Consider the following 14,642-nt stretch of genomic DNA (forward strand, 5'->3'; position numbering starts at 1 on the left):
TGTGGATTTTTTCACACCTTTGAGTGCTGTAATTATACCGATGAAGGTCTATTGTGTAGACAAGCCACTTGTCTTGTTTTTTCACAAAAAGGGAGAAACTCCCTCTTGCCCTCATACACATTAGTCACTGTCATCTTATACTATATGCTAAAATGGTAAATTTCCAATTAGTCCCAAACTGCTTGTTCTGTGGTCTGCAAGTGTCTGATTGTGTAGGTTAGGTAAGTAACTCCTGAAAGATAGCGATCACTGGTAAAATACCTCTTGTGTAGGGCAGGGTTTCTCAACCTTTTTGATACCAAGGACTGGTTTGCTGCCTTCCTAAACTGTGTCAGGGAGATTTCAGGGACCAACGCTGATCCACGGACTGATCATTGAGAAACACTGGTGTAGAGGACTGGAAAGTCCATGGTTCACAACTTAGAACATAAGTTGCTTGATTTTCGTGGGACTTTCTTATGAATAAATAGTCAAGAAAGGACCTCCAGAAGCTAACGCTGCAGATATGCATGACTGCTTAGCTCCATGTCTCCCATTGATGTTAATCAAAGTTACACAATCCTGTGCTTACATGCTGCTTTGAAAACTTACCTTCTATTGGCTAATCCTTTTGCTTCCTTGCTTACACAATTATTTCCATTATGAAGGCATGCTAATATGACACTGTTGGCACTTACTTTTCTCTTGTCCCCCATGCTAAAGGTGCAGAAAGTACATATTCAATTGTCCCTTAAAGAGGAGCTACCCAAACAGTTTGAAAGTAGTACAGGCTTTTTACAGAAAGTCTTCATAACATGACTGGCTGGCTAGCTAACTGGGATATCACAGCCCAGTTACTTTTCTAATCCAAATGTACTTCACATTCCAAAACATCATCTGTATTGCAAGTACCACTGAATATCCTTCATGTAAGAAGAATCTCTTTTTTCCTTGTAAGCATGTCAACATTTCGTTTTTCTTCATTTTTAAAAATCTCACTGTGTCCAGTTTTATGTTACCAATAATAAAAGTTACAATAGGAAACCTTTCTGTTTCTTACAGAGAGCAGTCTTATCTTGTCCTGAATATCTTCTTCTCATTGTACATCATTTGACTTGCCTTCTATTTCCTATTCCTGTGTTTACACTTTCTTGCTGTTTCAGTACACAAAGCACACAATGTAGGTAGCCTTAATAAGAAGAGATGACCTGGTATCCTAGAAACTTGGGTTTTCTGAATGAACAGATAGCCTTGAACTCCTTCTGGAATATTATGAGTTAGTGGTCATGTAAAGTGTCATTTGAAAAGTTTTCCTCAAATGTTATAATCTGGACTTACCTTTGACCTCTGACCTCAATGTTAAAATAATTGGGACATTATTCATTAACCCGAAAACATTAGAGTGTTCAATAAATTTTAAAACACTGTCACCTACTTGATGCTTTAAAAGGGACTTATTTTACTTGAGATTTACTAAGAAATCATATGTACTATAGAGATACCATATGAGCTATGTTTTTGCATTTATCAGGAACCAATTCTGTTCTCCTGTTCTATTGCTGAAAATATTGCCTATGGTGCCGAGGACCCTTCTGTGGTAACTGTTGAAGAAATCCAGAAAGTTGCTGAAATAGCTAATGCTGCCAGTTTTATCAGAGACTTTCCAGAAGGATTCCACACTTTAGTTGGAGAAAAAGGCATTCTCCTTTCAGGTATACTTCTGACACTATTATTCATTTTTTTTCAAGATATTGCCACAGTAAACTAAAAAAAGGCTTTATCCAGCTTGCTTTTTCAACCAGTAGCTTTTGTTGGAGTACTGTTGTCCTAAGCACTTAATCCCTTCTTCCCCCAACATAAAATCCATATCAGTAACTAGCAGAGATCAGTTCATGTCTAGTTACAGTCAGTTTAGATCTTTAGTTACAGTCAGAACCTCTTCTGTTTTACCTTTCAGTTTAATCCAATAAAACTTTTTTCTTAGGTGGGCAGAAACAACGAATTGCAATTGCTCGAGCGCTGCTCAAGGTAAGCTTAAAAAACAGCTATTCTTTATTTAATTATTTCAAGAAGGAAAAGGAGGGGATGAGTCTCTTTCATTGGGGGGAGTGAATATCTTTTGAAATATTCAAAGTTCTGTATATTGAGGAGGGAGTTGGAATAGGAAGAGAGATATGGTTAAGGCAATATTTTTATTTCAAGCTTTACCGCCCTTTAATTTCTATTATGCCTGATGCATTCTTTTTCCTGTGGTTAGGCTCTGACTAGAGCCACTCTGTAAGGAAGACTGTAGGCCTAGATAGGATGGTTCACTTAATAAGCCTTGCTCAAGACCAAGGATGATTTCCACTTTGAATATGGTGTCAATGTCCTTGCACAACTTGGTTTTTCCAGCCAGATACATGGCGTTGCTAATTATAGCTTGCATGGCACTTTGGATAAAAACCTTGGTTTGTTGAAGTTTCTGTAGAATACAAACCAATGGCTCTCCCATGTCTTTTGGGGGAACCCCTTGATGTCGTTAAGAATAGAAACTCCATGCCTTTTATGAAGGAGAGTGAGGTTTGGGTGAGTTGTCTGTCTTCTGAAGATAATCTTTTTTCTGCCTGTAAGTTCTAGTGATTGTCGACCAGAGGAAGGGGGCTTTATTTTAATGTCTAGAATCTATAAATTACTTCTCATAGATTTCAACACCAGTGGACCCTCATCACCCCTAGTAATGCACACTAATAGATTCCATCTTAACATAGTCTGTTTGGTGTTCGCTTTGTTTTTAGCATTTTAGATGATTGTAAATTGTGTTTCTTAGGATATGTCTGCACTGCAATTAGACATTTGTGGCTGGACCAGGGCTGGACAGCAGTCTAGTTGTGATGTAGATGTTCCTATTTGGCATGAAGCCTGAGTTCTGGGATTCTCGCAAGGTTCTAGAGCCAGGGCTCCAGCCCAAGCCAGAACATCTACACTGCAATTACACAGTCCCGCAGATTGAGCACTGCTGATAGTCATGGGCCAGCCATGGGTTTTTAATTGCAGCAAAGACCTACTCTTAAAGACTTGCGCTGCTTTAGGAAGTTGAGCTGCAGCCAGCCCTCTCTGAGAGAGGTGAAGGAAGAATGTGGTGTTAAAATGCAAATTGCATTGTTCCTTTTGTGTTTAACTAAATCTCTTCTGCTTGTTCAGTCTGGTTTTGGAATAGTTCTTGGAAATACATGCTGTGGGCAATTGCATTGTACACTATGGTTCTTTACATTTCCAGTGTGTGTTCTTGGCCTCTAGTGGTATGTCTACACAGCAAAGAAAAACGAACATCTGGCTCAGGTTGTGGGAATGTTTCATTGCTGTGTAGACTTCGGGCCTCAGGCTGGAGCCTGGGCTCTAGGACCCTGTGAGGTGGCAGGGTCCCAGAGCTCTGGCTCCAGCCCAAGCCTGGTAGCCTATGCAGCAGTGAAACAGCCCTGCAACCGAATTGGGCGGGTCACTTTTTTTTTTTTCCTGTGTAGTCATATCCTCAGTGGCCTGGTGCATTCCAGCCACGCAGAAAGTTGCTGTCTCCCAGGTACAAAATAAATGTTGTATTCATGTATAACAGGAGGGAGACTGCTTATAAACAAACGATAGATGAACCCGCATGAAAGATTCTAAAATCAGACAAAACAGTGAAATCGACCCTTAAGTGCTGCCACATGCACAAAGTAAACAAATTGAAAAGATGGGATTTATAATCTTTGTAATAGTGATCTTAGGTGTTAAAGTAACAGTAGTAGGTGAAAAAAATAAGATGTGATATTTTTATTTATATTCTATCCTTCTACAGTCTAGACATTACCTACTGAGTCTCACTTTGTATTCAAGTCTTCTGATGAAGCAAATAATCTTGCTTGTAGTTTTAGTCCTGTTTGTGAATTTTTTATAATAAATAGAATTTGTATCCTTCAGGTCTTGTATAACTTTGATTTTAATTATAATTTTATTTTGTTCTTCAGAATCCTAAAATTCTTCTTCTAGATGAAGCAACAAGGTAAGGAATAAAATAAAGTAAAGCTAGCAAATGTCCTATAATTAGAGCAGGAGACTTGGAGTCAGGAGATCTATGTTCTGTTCCTGTCTGTGTGTGACCTTGGGCAAGTCATTTAACTTTTTTTTCCCTATCAATTGAATGGAAAAATACTTAAAGATGCTCTGATGAAAGCCACTAGATTAAGTGCAACAGACAGTACCTTACTACTTATTAAATAATATGTAACTCCTATGAAATATTTGTGATTTATATGAATACTGAAGCATTACACAATCTCAAAGGTTTTTGTATCTCAACTTTATGAAAATTATTAATGTTTGTAAGTCCTGAGTGGATAGGTATAAGTACACCACATCCACTCTAAGTTATTCAGTGTTAAATTTCAGGGGTGTACGTGTGTGTGATCTGCATACTCAGGACGGAGTGTCTGCACTAGACTTTTTCACTAAAAAATTCTCACCATTGCTACCACTAGCTCAGCTTCATTAATGGTAGCAGATGTAGGAGCTCTAGTGTGAAATCCTTGCCCCACTGAAGTCAGTGGGAGCTTTACTGACTTCGATGGAGTCAGGATTTCATCCCTAGTGTAGAGAGCTCTCCAGGCAGCTGCCAGTATTGTAAGCACCAAGTCAACTAATTCTGCTCACAATGAGTCTACATGACTCGGTGCTTAAAATGCTGGCAGCTGCCAACACTTTGTCTTCACAAGCAACTCCACCATTATTACGCTGTTGGAAAGGCAGTGATGGGAGAGCTTAGAGAAAGAAGCCTAATGTAGACCAGGCTATATTGATTTTAGAGAATAGTGACACTTATTTTTTTTTCTTCCGAATTAGTGCTTTGGATGCTGAAAGTGAGTATCTAGTGCAAGAAGCTCTAGATCGGCTTATGGAAGGGAGGACAGTCCTAATTATTGCTCATCGTCTGTCTACCATTCAGAATGCTGATTCTGTTGCAGTTCTTGACCAAGGCAGAATTATTGAATGTGGAAAACATGAGGAACTTCTTGCAAATCCAAATGGACTTTTCAGGAAACTAATGAAGAAACAAGCTTTTCTTCAGAATAGTAAAACTTTTGCATTAAATGTGTAAAATCCAGAGAAAAAGAATTTTTGAAAGAAAATATGTGAAAGGAAGTATAAGGAATAGAAATTTACAAACTAAAAAGCATATTACTTGTTTCTAGTTATATAAAGTAAATGTTTTATATTTTTTCCAAAGTGTACAAAATATCATTTTGAAACGTTGATGTGTTTAAACTTTTTATTCAGAGATTTTTAATAATTATTGTAACTTTTTAAAAAACCACAGCACTGAAATTGGTTTCAAAAGTGTATAGATTCTTCTGCTTTGTGGTAACTTAATTGATTCAGTATGGCATTTTCTCTATTTTAACTCACTGTATAGCAATGAACTCTTTTCTCAAGCAAGTTCCTAATTTTAGGGAAATTAGAAATCCAGAACCTGATAATTTTACCACCACCGTCTCTTGCATACCAGGGACCTTTTTTGTTTTTTGGGCTTGTCACTGTACTTTGGCTTTAAAAGACTGAAGTTCAGAATTGTGTGACAGTAGTGGCATGAGAGAAACTCTTCAGTCTCCTTTTTCACATGCTGCTTTTTTTCTCTTCCCTTTCAAAATAAAACTGGAAGTTGAGGGGTGTAATCACCATCTGCAGTAACTGTAGATAATTATTTATAAACAGAAGTTATTTTAAATTATTTGGAAGCTTGGATGGGGAGTAGTACTCCTGAGAGCTGCAGGTTTTACAGCTAGGGCAAAGGGAGCAGAATTGCTGCTAAACATTAGTTTGTAGTAAAAAAATCTAAAATTTGCATGCATCTCCTCATTTCTATATTCTTCTGGTCTTTACTTTCATTACACCCTGAAGGTGACCTTTAAAGGAACAAACAGTGGGCTTGTGCCCTTTTTTGCCTCCTTGTAAAGGGTATATAAATCATGCTCAAAAAAGCTTTATTTACAACTTTTTTCTATTCTCTGTTAGAAGTTCGAATCTTGTTTAGCTATGAAGACTCTGTGGCAACCAGAAAATTAGTGAAATTACAATATCACAATAAACGACTGAAAGTTGAGCAACTGAGATGGAGGGAATATTTAGTCAGTGTTTAATGCTTCCCTAACTCCCGTGACTACTTGAATGCTTGGGTGAAAAGATGCCTTGTTAAATATGCAAAACCCTTGTCCCTTCAACTAAGGAAAAGTACACAAAAGTGTGAGAGCACCAGCAAAACCAAGCAGGACCAAAATTTGATGTTCCTGATACTTAAGTTAAAAAAACAAACAAACCTCCCCTTCTAATATAGACCTTTTTCTATTCATTGTGAAGAAATAAACAAAAATCCAAAGCCACTTTAAAAAAAATTCTTTTACAACTCATCTTAAGAACAGTCTATGCTGGTGTAAGCCTATGCATTGTTAAACAATTGTAACCCTTCTGCCCCTCTGAGTTGGTAGCAACAAGGGCCGGGTTCAGTATCCAGGGGTTCCGTTTCAATAACCCAATGCCAAATCAGCTCGAGCCCTCACCCAGTGACCTGGGAAAATCTTACACACACCCCTAGGCGCCTCAAAGAGGCAATGCTTCCCCTCTCGCAAGCACAGAGTCTCGGTGTAGCAGAAAAGGTTTAATACATGAGATAAACAACAAACACTAAATTGGGAAAACACCTCAACTAGAGTTCATAGACCAAACCGTGAGCAAAGACCCACCCCAGGAAACTGGGCTGTGTCCTCTTTCCTGGGCTCTTGAGTCCAGCAACCCCCAAATCACCCACAGTCCTACAATGCAAAAGTCTCTGTCCTGAGTCAGTGCAGCCCCAAAGTTCGAGAGTCTATCTGCAGAGGTCCCTCCCCCCAGCCTGGGTAGAAAGGGGCACCTTACGTGGTTCGGGACCAACTGCCCTGCCTCTCCGTGGGTTCTGCTCCCACCTTCTCCACAAACTGCTCCGCTTTACCAGCCGCTCCACTCTGCTCCTCCAGCCGTCCTTACAAACTGCTCCGCTCCACCAGCTGCTCTGCTCCATGAGCTGCTCCAGTTCTCCCTGCAAACTGCTCTGCTCCGCTCACTCTGTGGGCCGCTCCACCTGTCCCACAGCTACTCCGCTCTGCCAGCCACTCTGCTCCACCAGCTGTCCCGTGATCCGCTCCAGCCGTCCCCACAAACTGCTCCACTCCACCAGCTGCTCTGTTCCACAGTATAGCTTCAGGCTCCCCAATAGTTAGCACAGTACTCAGTGCTCTGAGCTCAGTAATTTCAGCTCTTAGTGATTTCAGCTCATAGTAGGGGAGCCCCAGTGCTAGTGCAAGTGCACTATTAGCCAAAAGTGAGTTCAGCTCAGTAACCTGTATCGGGATTCTTAAGGGAATAAAAAATCAACTCTGACATTCCACAGTGGAGAGAGGAGGATGTGTAATTGGTGTTCCAGGCCCTCACAAGGGGTCCATACCATCAGGTACACACACCAGTCCCCAACCTCTCTCCCTTCTTGGGGTTTTGGAACCCATGTCCCATGTTTAGCAAGTACCACCCAACTGAGGTTGAGTCATCTGTGTCACAAAGCAGTCCCACAGCTCCCCATTCACACAATCAGGGTGACAAACTTTTTTTTCCTGCCCCAATAACAAAGAAATTGGGGATCCCAGAGCTGTTAAAATAACCATCCCAGTCTGCTGTGGGCTTATGCTAAGTGGAGGGTGGATGCCAATGCAAATCTTTCCCCATCCTTTGAAATTCTTGGAATTCTTTCCACATTCCCTACAATTCACCACCAGATGTCAGGGCAGCGCTCATCCTGACTCTGCTTACACAATTGTAAGCAGCAGGTGAATTTCCTCGTATAGGGTGAGGCCTCAGTAAAATGTGTGCTTGAGAATGGTGTGCTTTAGCTGCTTGCAGTTATACTTTTCAGGAACAACTTGGGGTAAATAAGAGAGAGAGCAGGCAGCGGGAGAAGGAGGGGAACGTACCAGACAATGAACTTTTCAGCACGAATATTAAATGTCCCTGTTTTAGGAGGAAACGCTCTAAGTATTTTACTCTCTACCTTAGTTGTGCCAATAATTAGAGTTTCCAGGCATCCAGTTTTTGACCGGAATACCCAGTCAAAAAAGGCTCCTGGTGGCTCTGGTCAGCACTGCTGACCAGGCCTTTAAAAGTCCAGTTGGTGGTTCTGTAGGGCTAAGGCAGGCTAGTCCCTACCTGTCCTGGCACTACACTGTGCCCTGGAAGTGGCCAGCAGGTCTGGCTCCTAGGTGGGGGGGACATGGGGCTCTGTGCATTGCCCTCACCCCGAGCACTGGCTCTGCACTCCCATTGGCCGGGAACTGTGGACAGTGGGAGCTGGGGGAGGACGGTGCCTGCAGGCAACAGCAGCATGTGGAGCCTCCTGGCCCCCCTGCTTAGGAGCGTGGTGCCAGGACATACAGGGAGCCTGCCTTAGCCCTGCTGCACCCCTGACTAGGAGCAGCCTGAGGTAAGCCCCTGCCCCGAGCCCCAGCTCTGAGCCTCCCCCCCGCTCCCCCAGCCCGGAGCCCCCCTGCACTCCAAACCTCTCATCCCCGGTCCCATTCCAGAGCCTGCACCCCCTAACTGGAGCCCTCACCTCCCCCTGCCCAACCCCCAGCCCAGAGCCCCCTCCCACACCCTAAACTCCTCATCCCAGACCCCATACCCCATCCTGCACCCCATTCCCCTTCTGCACTCTGAATCCCTCGGCCCCACCCCCCAGCCTGGAGCCCCCTCTTGCACCCCAAACCCCTCATCCCCAGTCCCACCTCAGAGCCCGCACCCCCAGCCAAAGCCCTCATCCCCTCCCACAACCCTGCTCCAGCCCAGAGCCCCCTCCCGAGCCCCTTATTTTTGGCCCCATCATGGAGCCCAAAACCCCAGTTAGAGCCCTCACCCCCTCCCACATCCCAACCCCCTGTCCCAGCCCAGTGAAAGTGAGTGAGGGTGGGGGAAAGCGAGCCACCAAGGGAGGGAGAATGTAGAAAGCAGGGGATGGGGCCTCGGGGAAGGAGTGGGCTTAGGTTGTTTAGTTTTGTGCAGTTAGAAAGTTGGCAACCCTATATGCCATTGTGTGAAACATTAAAAACAATTCTAAAAACCACCACAGGCTAAAAATGCTGACAGAAAATGCTTTAACTTCAATACTTCCTACCCATTATCTCTCTATGTAACCTTTCAAATGATGGGCTTGTTCCTAAAAACCATTACTCATGTGAACAATAATTCCTCAGGTAAGGTGCAGAATGAGCTCATAAGCTGTGCACTAGGTGGCTGGAGCCTGTTGCCACACTGTAAAAGTTCCATAGCGTGCTTTAATCGATTCCCATTTCAAAACAGCCTAGATTAAAGCACACCGTGAAACTCTTACCACCTACACTGTTTTGAAATGGGAGTAGATTTAAGTGCACTGTGGAACTTTTAGTGTGTGGTGGCAGGGTCCAGAGGGACACCTAGTACGTGGCAGGCTAACATGGGTAGATTTATACCCCAGCTTGCCACGAATTAAGTGTTCCTATAAACAAGCCCTAAGAGTCATTGGGATTTGGGCTCCTAAGTCACTTAAGACTTTTTGAAAAATTTAGCCAGTTTGAAAAGAGAAGGTATATACCATAACCACCATGCACCTGCTGCAGGGAGCAGTCATTTTCATTGTGGGTAGGTGCCCAATCCACAGATCCTGCAGCGTATGCTGGGACTACTGTATGTGGATGTGGCACACTGTATGTGGCCAATACAGCATAGCTAGCGACGTTCTGCACAGTTTTGTTTTATATCACTGCAATCCTACTAGTTCAAGCTTCAACAATACAATTCTTCAGCTTGGAGGCTTTGTAGGGAGATTTAATCTTTCTGCTAAGAAAACAAGAGTGTTTTTAAAAACTCTCACAGTATTGCATTCTGATTCATTAAGGGAACCTTCAGTGGTTGCCGATATAGGCTAAACCCAGCAAACTGTTAGTGTGCGTCTAAGACACTATTGACAGACTTGTTTTGCCAAGGACAATTTTATTTCATCCAGTCTGCTAATTCAATGTGGTCTTATGAAGGAAAATGGGCCACGCTTAGTTGGAGTATCCAAATAGTGCAGTATAGCACCCTATATAAAATGAATTTGTTTGTTATACTCACTGATCACATTTTCCAGCATTGCCCTCTTCAGTAGTTTTTAGTAATTTTTTTGTATTCTGAATTAAAATTTATAAATAAAAATTTTATTGCATCTGTCATCTCATGGTAAGACATACAGCTTCATAATGATGTAACAAGAACTTTAATCATTTCAAAGAATGATTAAACAGTTGTCCTTCCAAAGACTTGAAATTTAGAACATTAGTGGTGATGTATTCAATGAGTGTACATAGAACTCCCATATAATTTAATGTTCAAAACTCTGAAAGTGGAATATGGCTCTGTTTCCTGTGGTATCACACTTGTAACTAAATGGGGATTTTTTTTTGCCTACAATTTAATTATTCCGTAATTGACACATTTCTTAGATTGTTGTACACATTAAATAAGATGACCAACCTGTTCACTTCACTTCAAAAGCCAAATTCTCAGAGAGCATGAGTAACTACTTTCTTCATTCGGAGTTGTAGGCACTCAACAGGTGTTCAGCATCTCTCAGGATTTGACCCAAAGAAAATAAAAAACTTTTCTGTAATGTATAATATAATTTGTATTTAGTGTTGAGTGCTTGCTGCCCCAGTGACAGGCTAGCATTGACTGCTCTGTTCACTGTGTTTCTAATTTTGGATAGTATGAATGCTTTCCTGAGGGAGCTAGGACACTGAAAATAAAATCACTGTCTTGCAAGAATTATTTTGATTAGTTATATTTAAATGTTGAATAAAGTATTATCACTGTTAATTATTGGCATATGTTTGAAATAGAGAAGATTCTTTAATTCAAGTAGCTGACTGCTGCTGTCAAACTATATTTTTATCATCTGATATATAGAACCTCTCTCATTCTCTTCAAAGACTGCATATTGGCAGTCTACTTCTTGCGCAACACAAAAGATGATCATTCCTGACAGAGTGCTTAAACAATACTGCCTTCACACTACTTCCACACTGCTGGGGTTAGGGTAACAGTTATTCAACTGTCTTGCGAAAGTTTAGTGGCTGTGTTAAACTAGTCAACAAAAAGTTTTCAGCACCTTAAAATGGAGGTTACAAATTGTTGGAGAAAGGAGCCAGGTCAACAGTTGATTTACTCTACAAATGAAGGATAATCTTTTGTATTTTGTGTGATGCAAGAAGCTGCATTTCTTATTTTTTTGAAGAAAAACATGACTGTTCTGTCAGTTAGGCACATTAGTTTGAGCCTCTGTATTGTCCCCCCAAGATAACTTTGTATTCAAATAAATTAGGTTTATATTAACCAGCTGTCATATCAATTCTTGAAGTTGTACACTAACTCTGCAGATCAGAAGTCTGCCTGCTTGTATCTCCTAAAACAAACTGTCTTCCCAGACAGGTAGGCAATTCCCTAATTTTCTGCTGTAGCCTTTAAACATAAATCTATTACTTTTCCAGAATTTCAAGACAAGCTTGATCTTTTTGAAGAGGTGTACCTGAACATTAACATCTCTGCACATTTCAAATACTGGGTGAGGGCAGTTCTGGGGCAAGTACACCTAGCACAATAGGGTTCTGGTTCATGACAGACTCCTAGGGGCTATCATAATACAAATAATAAAGAATAATTTAATTTCCAAGTTGCTAGTTCAAATCCAGATCAGGTCAGCATAGTCTTTTGTTCAATGCCATATGTGAAATGAGATGATTGTCTAAGTTCATTTCCTAGGTGAAAATGGCTAATAGGTACAATTAGCACTAGTTGGCATTATTTCTCCTGTGCCAAAGTTTGAATTACTGTACCTCCTCTCCCCTGGAGGCAGTGCACAAGAACAGTTAAGATGGCTTGACGGCAATGAGGGGAAGCTTCATTGCTACAGTAGCTGCTTTGTTAATTAATAAACACAATTTAATTAAGCAAACCTGTTGTAGGTACTATGTTCTTTTAAAGTGTGATATAAGTTATGTGACAGGGGACTAAATAACATAAAGTGTTTTTAAATCTGTTTTGATGGGTGTTGGGAGGAGTGGATTTCACTCCAGTTCCTTTTTTGGTTCCCCAGCCCTCACTTCCTTGTATTGTTTGCATTCATTTTTGTGGTTGTTTTGTCTTTATGAAACCACCATAACATGTGAGTTTCATGCCATTACATAGGGGTGAACTATCATAACAAGGAAGGACTGCAGGATAGTAATTTAGTATAGAATGGTACAGTGAAGTCCTATTGGACATTTCTGATTTATCCCCTCCTGTAAAGCAAGAACTAGAGGACACCAACTGAAATGAAAAGGCAACACCTTTAAAACATCTGGAAGGAATTTTATGCAGCAATTATAACTAACAAATCTAATACTGCAGGTATGATTGAGGCTAATAGCTTAGTAATGTTTTTTAAATGGATATATGAATAGTAACTGTTTCTCTAAGTAGGAAAAGTAAAAGGTTGGATCCTCAACGGATATAAATCAGCAGAGCTCTATTGGCTTCAAATTATGCAAAGGAGGATTCGTCTGTCTTGAAGCAAGAGTAAGCCTATAAGTAGCCTGTGGGCCACATCCACAACTGGTGTAAATTGACATAGGTCACTAACTGGGGATCTGGCTCAAGAACTGATAAACTTATCTCTTAAAACAAGAAACTAATCCCCATGTGAGGGTCAGGAAGAAATTTCTTATACCCTGTATTTTTATACTGTACAATTGGCCAGGTACCATACCTTTCAATGTACCAAGGCCCAAATGTGAGATGCAGTGTGTGACCAACCCAAAGCAAGGGGCATAAGAATTATTTATGGAATTTGGTTTTGGAAGCTTAATGATGTAGGAGTCATTACTGTAATTCAGGGAGTGTATGAAGGTTTTGGAAGAACAGGGAATGGGATGAGAGGGACGGGGATGCCGACTAACTTCCCTTGTGGCGTGTGAACAGGGCCGTCCTTAGCCATAGGCAGAATAGGCAGCCGACTAGGGCACCACTAGGTCTGGGGGCACCGCTCTGCTGGGAGCCCAGACAGATGAGAAGCAGTGGAGCATGTAAGAGCAGGGCTGTTGGGTCCTAGAGAGACGAATGCAGCACAGTCTGAGGGAGGGGATTGGCTGCTGAGGTCTTTGGAAAGTGGTGGAGGAAGGAACTCACCTGCGACGTGAGGCAGGCTCGGCGGCTCTGGCAGTATCCTTTGTTGTCCTTCATAACATCCGTTCTTCTCCCTACCCCACGGAGCACCCCACCTTTCTCCCCCCCCCACGGAGTGCCCCTCTATCCAGTGCCCCTCTATCCCCCCTCCCATCCCTGGCTGCCTACTGAGGAATGAAAGTGAAAGTAACTCACTTCCTTGGCAGGCAGCCAGGATTGGAATGGTCACACAGGACTGGGCTGGGGATAGCCAGATAGCATGTGCAAAAAATCAGGACAGGGGGTTGGGGTAGGGTGAGCAGATGTCCCACTTTTATAGGGCGAGTCCCAATTTTGGGGTCTTTTTCTTATATAGGCTCCTGGTGCCTATATAAGACAAAGCCCCAAATATCGGGACTGGCCCTATAAACTCAGGATATCTGGATCTGGTCACCCTAGCTGAGGAGCACATCTCTCCCCCAGGTGGAGCTGCACAGGGCAGGATGAGCTGTTGTGCCCCATCCCTGAGATCAGATGCTGTGCTAACTTCACCATGGTCCGTTGGGCTGGCGGTGGTGCCCATTGGCGTGTGATCGGACCTGAGGGTTTGCTGCTGCTGTTGCCACTCTGCACCCCAAGAGGTGGATTTTGGGGTCCTGCAGTTTTCCACCTATCTCCTCTTTTACTGCAGCTGTTGGACCAGCAGGCTGGGGGTTGAGCCAAGCATTAAAGCAGTGCTGTGTTGCCATTTAGATTGTCATTTAACAAATTTGTTTGCCAAAAATGCTTGCTAACAATCCAGAATTCAATTTCAATTTTTTTTAAATCAATATCTTAGCCAAAAACAGAAAATTAAGTTGTTGACAATTATGTGTGACAACTTATTTGTGTTTGGTATGGGGAAGGGGGTGGGCCAGTTTTCATCAGAGAAACAAAAAATGTTGACTGACTTTCCTATAGCCCTGTTACTGCTAAATAGAGCCCTCCAACAACTGTAATATGCTCATCTCCTTACTAGTGTATAGAGCAGGGGTTCCCAAACTTTAACAGCTCGCGAACCCTTTTCACTAAATTGTGAAATGTCACAAACCTCCTCATGAAAATGAATATTTTCAGGGATTTAAGTTTAAATTTCCTCAGTGTGATGGATACCTGAACTGCCCACCCCGCTCTTCCTGGGGCTCAGGCTGGGGTTTGGGCTGCCAACTCCCCTGCTGATGGGAGCAGGGCTCAGGCTGCCAGCCCCACTTTTCCTGTTACTCAGGCTGCCAGCCCCGCACAGAGCACTGAGGTTCAGGCTGCCAGCTCCCTTGCCGACCGCCAGGACTTGGGCTGCCAGCCCGAGCTGCCCGGCCCCACTCTCCCTGGGGCTTGGGCTACCAGCCCCGCGCGGAGCGCTGGAGTTTGGGCTGCCAGCT

General features: G+C 42.5%; 1 protein-coding gene across 3 annotated transcripts in view; it reads left to right on the forward strand.

The window, feature by feature from the left end:
* The window catches only part of ABCB10 (ATP binding cassette subfamily B member 10), a 41,197-nt gene extending 34,912 nt beyond the window's left edge, over positions 1-6,285 (forward strand). For 2 of the 3 annotated variants that reach the window (XM_030556872.1, XM_030556873.1), the window contains 4 exons: positions 1,511-1,691; positions 1,964-2,007; positions 3,966-4,000; positions 4,837-6,285. In XM_030556872.1, coding sequence (XP_030412732.1) covers positions 1,511-1,691; positions 1,964-2,007; positions 3,966-4,000; positions 4,837-5,092 — 516 coding nt within the window. In that variant the 3' untranslated portion in view covers positions 5,093-6,285. The remainder of the gene's footprint in view (positions 1-1,510; positions 1,692-1,963; positions 2,008-3,965; positions 4,001-4,836) is intronic. The other variant, XM_030556874.1, reaches the window with a different exon arrangement.
* Positions 6,286-14,642: the final 8,357 nt, after the last annotated feature.

The sequence above is a fragment of the Gopherus evgoodei genome, chromosome 3 (assembly GCF_007399415.2).
Source record: "Gopherus evgoodei ecotype Sinaloan lineage chromosome 3, rGopEvg1_v1.p, whole genome shotgun sequence".
NCBI classification, from domain to species: Eukaryota; Metazoa; Chordata; order Testudines; family Testudinidae; genus Gopherus; species Gopherus evgoodei.